Below are 9,842 nucleotides of genomic sequence, written 5' to 3'. Positions count from 1 at the left end.
TTGAGGTTAATTGCTTTGCTTTAGAATTTAATAGAGTCTGACTTGTCACTGTTTTTGTTATGATTTGTTATGATAATCAACAACAAGCTCCCTCAGTGACTGGTTTGAATCTCAGCCATTAATAAAAAAAAGAAAAGCCACTTTTACCTTCCTCGCCTGCTGAACACAGGTCATGTACTGTTTGGCCAGGCTGGAGCACTGCAGGGTCTGCTGGGGATTGTCTCTGTAGCACTGGAGCACTTTGGCCTGCAGATCCGTGCAGAAAGATGCGGTTTGCCGCGGCCTGGAAGAACAACATAAAGGGACAACTCAGAAACAGCGATGTAACGTTGTTGTTGTTTTTTTTTACCTAAAAAGAAAGCAGATCTGAAAGGAAGTTCAAGTGTCGCAGAGCAGCGCTACCGCTCCGCCTGACTGCGATCAGCACATGCACTTAGCGCGCACACTACTGTGCACACGTCATTCATTCTCCCTCTGCCATTGCTAGTAATTCATGTCTACTTTACTTTTGTATTTTCCTGACACTTTTCTGTATGAGTAGCGCAGCCAAGGGTGCACACTTCACCTGGTTTAGGCATCCATCTCACTCCCAGCCTTACCAGTTGTCTCGGTGGGTGGTATGCTGGACGCATTGCTTGGCAAAACCAAGCAGGAGCACATTGCTGTCTTTAAATAGGATTTTCTGTGTTCTGAGATCATGAGATTTGGGTGTGAAGGTGTTTTGTACTAATTTGGGGGTTACAGATGTTGGTTTGTAACAATATTTCCTTATAATGATGATTGAATGATGTGGAAGTTAGCTTAATAATAATATTTTGGGTAATAATATGTGGTCTTCTTGGTTTCTTTATTGTTTTATATATTTCTTTTTGTCTGGCAGAAGAGGGTAGTGGGAGGGACTTGGGGTACAAAAAGAAAAATCTTTCCCATGATGGGGCAGTTCTTGGATGACATTGAGGAGGTAACAACTGGTCCACGACCGTTAAAACTCAAATATGGCCAATTGAATAGGTTTTTTCAAAGTCACACATGTCTCCATAACTTGTATATAATGCCCAAAAATGAGAATATTCTGTCACCTCTCTCACTTGCTCCACATTTTACTGAATGTGTGCCCAAACTGGTGAGTCTGAGAACTTGCTCTTTGTGATCTCAAGAAGGGAAATAACTGTTCCCCTTTTTCTGTGGATATTGCCATCAACCCAGTTGGCTAAGCTTGGCATCTAAAATCACCAAGCGGACCCCAGTGAAAGCTACATCGTCTTTCCGAGAGGGGTGTGGAGTGGGCGTGGACAGGCACTACTCAGAAACATTTAAAGGCTTTTACACAGAAACATCTCGTTCTCAGTAGAGTTCACCAAACTGACTTGTAGAATGACTGAAATTAGGGATCAATACACTTTGAAAACAATGTTGTGGTACCTCTGACACAGATGAAATATATTGTTAAAAGAAAATGCATAATATGAACCCTAAAAAAGAACAAATAACTCTGCAAAAGCAATGTAAGTATATCTAAACAAACAGGCATGGGAGTATTAAAGTGTGCAAAAAGAAGGTGTGTTTTCTCGTGTTTATGCAATCACTAATATGTTAACATTTCTTATTAAGAACTGCAGAATTTACTTTAATGCTTTATTTTATTGTAATGCGCCATTACTGTGCATCATTTTGTCTCTTTTATGGTGCAGCTTGTGAATTTTTCACAGTACAGCAGTATTAGATTTAGTGGAAAAATGTTTCCAAACTTTTGACTTCTTTTGAAAACAATACTTTGACTCTTAATTGAACTTTTTCTTTTTATTACAACTCATTATTATACATTAGCTCACTCTTATACTTGTACAGTCTGGGGAGTGGTTTAATTATCATTTTACTTCATATTGTAAATGTATAATAGAGCATATGACAAATAAACTGAAAATATGTTGACCTGCAAACGTTCATTGAAACATCAGTTTCTATAATATCAATCAACAGTCGGAGTCTCTTGTCACAGATAGAAAAGAGACAAAGCAAAGTGTTTATTTCCTTCTCTAAAAAATGAGCCAAAAACTTAAAAAAAAGACAAAACAAAACAAAACTATAATAACAAAATAAAGAAACCGTTCTTCAAGTCCACTGAATGGAAATCTTAACAAAGTAAACACTTTCAACTCTTTGGCTTGTTATCAACTCTGGTGACAGGAGTGCAAACAACTTCTGGTTCATATCAATGAATCTTATTATTAGCAAAGGAAATGAAAAAAAGAAATCAAAAGAAATAAAACTTGACATTGTGGTTTGTTTTAGTTGCAGTTGAACAAGCTAATATAATTTCAAAGGGTCTGTCTGCACAAAGAGATGAATTATGCATTAATAAAGCAGCTTAAGAGTCAATGTCAAACTTTCTCTTTTCATCTCATCTGTCTCCAAACATACAGTCCATATGTGTGAAAAAGCACACAATTACAGCCACACTTACAAAGACATAAAGGCACATACACACACAAGCACAAACTCTCATACAGGTAGTGAATGCTAATCCTTTAACAGGGTAATCCTTGAGTGCTCTGTTGCTTGTGGTAATTTACCTGCTGTTGTGACAGAACTTCGAACTGAAAGGACTGGGCTATGGATAAGTACACACACAATGTACATAAACACACAAACAAATAGACAGAAATATATCCTACTACTATCAAGCCCTGCTGTGGTTGTTGGAGGCTCTCATCCTGGCGTGAAACAACAGATAATGCCACCTGTTACTGTTTCACTGATTCAACTGTCTATGCAAATTACTACAGAGGAGTTACAACTTTTAAGGCTCATTAATATGCATGTAGTTTAAAAACTTGCACCACATCACAGGGAAAAAGAAAGTTAGCCTTTTTTCTAGAGCATGATGTCTAAATCTACACCCAGCCACACTGCGATAAAGTAAACATGCAGGGATTTTTTATTAATCACACATTATGGTGTTGTAACTTATAGCATTCTACCACAGATTAATACTTTTCACTGCATTTAGTATCACAGTGTTTTTGTTCCTCTATGTGCCAGAAAAGGACGAGTGCAGCTGGTTTACAGGCCTCATGATGGTGAGCCATCCCTGACCCATGCTGAAGTGGAACTCCACCTGACCTGTTTCACTCTTTCCAACACGTAAACTGGAATCAGGAAATTTGCTGTTAGATTTATACATATAAAATCAGTGTTTCACAATCTGCGTTCCAGATCCTCTAAGAGGGTCGCCAAAGATCACAGGGGGTCTGCAAGACTTTAACTGTGCAGTCTGCTTGATTATTAAAATGAATTCATATCCACATGGAGACGAGTTTTGATGTATCCTCTTAAGGTTTTGTAATTTGGACATTTTGTTCACATAGAATCAGTGTTTTCGGAGCCCAGTCACCACTGCATTAAATCGTCACTATCGGACTGTTTTGCAAATGATTTTTTTTCCAATTTTTCTTGATATAATTCTTCAATTCAATTCAATTCAATTCAACTTTATTTATATAGCGTCAAATCACGGCAATGCCATCTCAAGACGCTTTACAGACAGAGGGGAAAACATAATGAAGGCCAATTCATAATAACCTATGTAAGGAAACCAACAGATTGAGTTGAGTCCAATTCAATCTCCCATCCTGAGCAAGCACACTGGCAACAGTGGGAAGGAAAAAACTCCCTTTTAACAGGAAGGAAACCTCCGGCAGAACCCGGCTCAAGGACAGGCAGCCATCTGCCTCTGCTGTGTGGGGGGAAGAGGACAGAAAGACAACAGACAACAGGAACTGCTACTCCCGGCCAGGGAGACCTGCTGAGACAGGAGACATACATGTTAATGATGCAACACTGTTATGGGGGGATAAAAGAGAGACAAAGAGAAAAAGAAAGAAGCTCAGTGTATCAGGAAATGTCCCTCAGCAGTCTAAACCTATAGCAGCATAACTAAGGGATGCTAACCATCCCTAGCTATAGGACTTATCAAAAAGATAAGTCTTCAGCCTAGTTTTAAAGGTGGGGAGGGTGTCTGCTTCCCTAACACTAACTGGGAGCTTATTCCATAAGAGAGGGGCCTGGTAACCAAATGTTCTGCCTCCTGCTCGGCTCTTTGAGACTCTAGGATCCACAAGTAAGCCTGCAGTCTGCGAACAAAGTACTCTGCTTGGTATATAAGGAACTATGAGGTCTTTGATATATAGTGGTGCCTGGTTGTGGAGGGCTTTATATGTAAGGAGAAGGATTTTAAATTCTATTCTAGATTCAACAGGCAGCCAATGAAGAGTGGCTAAAACTGGAGAAATATGATCTCTCCTGCTGGTTCTGGTCAGGACTCTGGCTGCAGAATTCTGGATCAGCTGAAGGCTTTTCAGGGCATATTTAGGACAGCCCAGTAATAGAGAGTTACAGTAATCTATTCTCGAAGTAACAAAAGCGTGAACCAGTTTTTCTGCATCACTCTGAGACAGAATGTCCCTAATTTTGGCTATATTGCGTAAATGAAAGAAGGCTGTTTTAGTAACCAGCTTAATATGTGGACCAAAGGACAGGTCCGAGTCAAATATTACTCCAAGGTTTCTCACTGTAGCACTCGAAGCTAAAGTAATGTAATCCAGGTTCATTACAAAACCGGAAAATTTAGCTCTGAGTTTTTCAGAGCCAACGAGAATTATTTCAGTCTTATCTGAGTTTAAGAGGAGAAAATTTCTAGACATCCAAGTCTTTATGTCTATGAGACAATTTTGTAGCCTATTGGGCTGATTTGTTTCATCTGGTTTAAAGGATAAGTATATTTGAGTATCATCTGCATAACAATGAAAGTTTATTCCATGCTGTCTAATAATCTTGCCTAAAGGGAGCATATATAGCGTGAAGAGTACTGGTCCAAGTACAGAACCTTGAGGAACTCCATGACTTACTGTAGTTTGGGAGGAGGACTTGTCATTTACATGAACGAACTGAAGTCTATCAGATAAATATGATTTAAACCAGCTTAACGCTGTACCTGTAATTCCAATCACCTGTTCTAGTCTTTGTAACAGAATGTTATGATCGACTGTATCAAATGCAGCACTAAGATCAAGCAAGATAAGTACGGACAGAAATCCTTTGTCTGAGGCCATAAGAAGGTCATTAGTAACTTTCACCAATGCCGTCTCAGTGCTATGATGAGCTCTAAATCCTGACTGAAACTCTTCAAATAAATTATTTCTGCTTAGGTGAGCTGAAACTATTTTCTCCAGAATTTTGGACATAAACAGGAGATTAGATATAGGTCTATAATTTACTATCACCTCTGGATCCAGAGATTGCTTATTAAGTAAAGGCTTGATTACAGCAGTTTTAAATGATTGTGGTACATATCCTGTCACTAAAGACATATTGATAAGATTTAGTAGTGATGTACTAATTAAAGAGAAAATGTCCTTAAAGAGGCTCGTTGGGAGAGGGTCTAAGATACAGGTGGATGGTTTAGATGAAGCTATTATTTTAGTTAATTCAGAGGGTTGGACAGGATATAAACTATTTAGACACAAGTCAGATCCTGGTTCTAAGGATGCTTCAGAGACTACAACAGGCTCAACATTATAGGTAGAAGGAAGAGTATTGTGAATTTGATCTCTAATAGTGTCAATTTTATTCCTGAAAAAATACATGAAATCATCACAGCTAAGTGAGAAAGGAATACATGGCTCCACAGTGCTCCGGCTCCTAGTAAGCCTAGCTACAGTGCTGAAAAGAAACCGAGGGTTGTTTTTGTTTTCCTCAATCAATGATGAATAATAAGCTGTTCTTGCAAGGCTTTTTTGTATACAATTAAACTTTCTTTCCAGGTTAAGCGAGACTCCTCTAATCCTGATGAATGCCATCTGTTTTCCAAACGCCTTGACGCCTGTTTTAGAGCTCGAAGCTGGGAATTAAACCAGGGAGCCTTCATAATCTTACCCAATTTCTTCTTCTTTAGGGGAGCAACATTATCCAAGGTTGTACGCATTGAAGCTGTTATAGTATCAGCATGTTGATCAATCTGAGCAGGAGTAAGGCTTAAAGGGGGACTCTCAGTCATGCTAACACATGGTAGAGGTGAAAAAATTTATTCAATTGATTGTTTAAATTTTGTAATATTATTGTCTGATAAACATCTACTATAGTAGAATTTATTTTTGGTCAGTGAGTAATCAAATAAAGTGAATTCAAAGGTTAATAAGAAGTGATCGGACAAGACAGGGTTTTGAGGAAATACTTTGAGCTTATCAGTCTCAATGCCATATGTTAGAACCAGATCAAGAGTATGACCATGAGAGTGAGTGGCACCATTGACATTTTGTGAAAACCCAATTGAGATTAGAATAGAGCTAAAGGAAATGTTTAAACTATCATTTTCATCATCAACATGAATATTAAAATCCCCTAATACAATGACTTTATCAGTAGTCAGCACTAACTCAGACAAGAGATCAGAGAATTCAGTCAGAAACTCAGTAAGGTCCAGGTGGGCGATACACTAATGCTAAAAGGAGCGGTTTCTCTAAATTCCATTTTGGATGAGATAAATTTAATGTCAGGAATTCAAAGGATTTATAGTTAGTTTTGAGCTTAGGACTAATTAATAATTCTGACTGAAAAATAGCTGCAACACCTCCTCCTCTGCCTGTAGTTCTAGGAATGTGAAAGTTTAAATAGTTAGCTGGCGTAGCTTCATTAATACTAACATAATCCTCTTGCTGTAACCAGGTTTCCGTAAGACAGAATAAATCAATATGGTGATCACCTATCAAGTCATTGACTAATAAAGACTTATTTGGGAGGGATCTGATATTCAGTAGGCCACACTTTATCATCTTATTTTCAGATTTTATTAGATCTATTGTTTTTATCTTTATGAGGTTTTCACGATTAACCCCAAAAGTGTTTTTGTGTTGTTTAATTCTTACTGCTGGGGAGTTGTATAAGGTCGGAATGGGGTTTTGGGTGGGCGGCGGCAGGTGGGAAGCTGCAGAAAAGTGTGTAGGACTACAATTCTGCCTCCTGGTCCCAACCCTGAGTTGTCAATTTAGCTGACTAATAAAAGAGTCCATATTGCTTGATAAGAGAGCGGCTCCATCCAACGTGGGATGGATGCCATCTCTCCTAATAAGACCAGGCTTTCCCCAAAAAGCGCTCCAATTATCTGTAAAACCCACGTTGTTATCGGGACACCACCTAGACAACCAGTGGTTGAAAGATGACATGTGGCTAAACATGTCATCGCTGATTAAATTTGGCAAGGGACCAGAGAAAACTACGGAGTCCGACATGCTCTTGGCAAAGTTACACACCGAAGCAACATTCATTTTAGTGACCTCCGATTGGCATAACCGGGTGTCGTTACCGCCGACGTGAATTACAATCTTACGGTATTTACGTTTAGCCTTAGCCAGCAGTTTCAAATACGATTCAACGTCGCCCGCTCTGGCCCCAGGAATGCATTTGACTATGGTCCCCGGTGTCTCTACTGCCACGTTTCTGACTATGGAACTACCTATAATCAGGGTTTCTGCCTCAGCGGGTGTGTTGCCGAGCGGGGAAAATCTGTTAGAAACGTGAACAGGTCGGTGGTGGCCAGTGGGTTTTGGTTTGGGGCTACGCTTCCGCCTGACCGTCGTCCAGCCCGCCTTGGCTCCCGGCTGCGCGGAAACTGCTGAGGGACCACTAGGGTTAGCTGCCCTGGCTGGTAGCTCCGCACTGGCTAATGGGGGCTTGCTAACTAACTGTTTCCCTAACTGAGTGCGGAGCTGGGCTTCTAACTCGCAGAGCCTCGCCTCCAAAGCTGCCAAGCTGCTACACTTAATACACCTACCGTTATCACTAAAGGAGGCGGAGGAGTAGCTAAACATCAGACACACCGAGCAAGAAAAGGCAGGGGACCGGGGTGTGGGAAGAGAGCTAGCAGCCAAGCTAAAACCGAGTGCTTGAGCTGTTTAAGTCAAGTAAACAGAAAGCCAAAGATCCCAAAAATAAATGCAATATATATAACAGTGGTTTAGGAAGATATTGTGCGCTGAAGTGAGTGGTTGGTTAACAATAGACAGAAGTTAGAAAGAAGTTAGAGGAGCCAACGGCTCGTAGCAATCCGCAGTGATACACGCTAGGGAAACAGGAAATGACACAATACGTTACTGCAACGTCAGCACGTCATCCAATAAGAAACAATCTTCTTCTAATTCTTCTATATCTAATCAGTAGTACAGTTGGGGAACTATATTTCCAGAGCTAAATAAAACCTTGAATAAATTAATAAAATGAACCCACAATTGGTCAAGATTGTCAGCTGATTTAATTCAAGTGAACTATCCAGAAAAGTGAAGCAATGCTAACCTTTCCCTTACAACCTGCAACATTCACTCTGAATCACCTTTTGTCTTTAAATACCACAAGAAAATGTGGATACAATGGCTAAAATCCTGACATATATTACTGACACCATCATCCTGTTTACTATAACCAAACAAAAGCTCTTATAAAATATTTTGTTGCACAGGAATTAACATGAAAAATACACCATGAATTAAATATTATTTGTAAGCAAACTAGAACGATAACATAAATCAACCTCATCTCAGGGTAAAACATCTCTCCGTAAGGTTGTGTGATTTATATAGTTGGTTTGTTATGCTGTTTGTTGGCACGATTATTCACCTATGGATACCTATTGGTTGGAATGACCCAAGTCTGAGGTGAGGGACTTCTTAGGTCAGTTTGAACCCAGAATTTATTTATTCAATCCTGACAAACATGTTCAGTCTCTGACTGTTCCTATTTAGTACTTTTCTTGGTGGTTCAGTCATGTCACATGATCTTGATTGGCAGACTGATGTTAACTGAACATCATGAATTATTTATGCTTTCTGACTCTAAACAAGACCTCAGACAGACATTGTCAGTGGTTTCTGAAACTCCAATGGCAGAAGAATGTCTCTTAATCAATTGCAATCTAATTAATTTGAAAATTCAGATAGTTTTTAATGTTTTGACTCTTCAAAAGAAAAGTCACCAGGCTCATTTCCATTTCTTGAAAAACAGAGCTTTTGGGAAACTTTAAGGATGACGCACAAATAAAACTAAATGCTTGGGCCTTGTATGAAAGGGGTCCTCACGTACTTGTTTTCAGCCAGGTGGTGATTATGCTTTCATGCCAGTGAGCATGAGGAGCATTCACTCCAAATTAACAGATTGGCTGCAGGAGATGAGGTGGAACTACCCAAATGCAGGACGAGTGAAGACGGATGAAGGTGGAATGAAGGTTTAATAAAATCAGAAAATGCTGGACCAATCAATGAAAACTGGAAGGCTAAGACTACTGAACATACCGACTAACTCACACCATGAACTCGCAATGGATGAAGGAAAACCCGGCTGATGGCAAGATGAGCAGCAGGTTTGACCATAAAGTTGCATTCACACGATTTGGTTCCTTGTCCAGTTGTTGGGAAAGTCCGCCTCATTTGGGGTTTTGTGAATGTGCAGATTATTCTGATTTGAATAAAAGAAGGGAACTTGGTCCACCTACAAATGCAGGTTACGCTGCTCTCAGCGAAGACGGATGCTTTTCTTTTTGCTCCTGTTTCCTCCCCTCCCTCCCCCTCTGGCCTGCGACTCTGTCCTGTCTGACTCGGAGCCTCCTTTTATATCTCTTTACTCCTCACTCAAATTTACATCATGGATTTGATCGGCTGGTGTCTCAATGCAATTGATCAAATTTTCTCAACCCGAAGATCGGGCAGAGGGGAGCCCGCATGTCTTGAGGAGACGCTTCCAGCTGGATACGTTCAGGACTCATGGGCCAGGTGGAGACCTATGTGTCTGGCAGTTCA

The 9,842-nt window shown here is 39.9% G+C and overlaps 1 protein-coding gene across 2 annotated transcripts in view; it reads right to left on the bottom strand.

Annotated features, from left to right (window-relative positions):
* Positions 1-9,842, bottom strand: part of chchd6b (coiled-coil-helix-coiled-coil-helix domain containing 6b) — an 81,058-nt gene that overhangs the window by 28,143 nt on the left and 43,073 nt on the right. For both annotated transcript variants that reach the window (XM_079241725.1, XM_079241726.1), the window contains one exon: positions 148-283. In XM_079241725.1, coding sequence (XP_079097851.1) covers positions 148-283 — 136 coding nt within the window. The remainder of the gene's footprint in view (positions 1-147; positions 284-9,842) is intronic.

Source organism: Telmatherina bonti, assembly GCF_933228915.1.
Source record: "Telmatherina bonti genome assembly, chromosome: 6".
Lineage (NCBI taxonomy): Eukaryota > Metazoa > Chordata > Actinopteri > Atheriniformes > Telmatherinidae > Telmatherina > Telmatherina bonti.
This window is presented reverse-complemented; position numbering and strand designations above follow the sequence as displayed.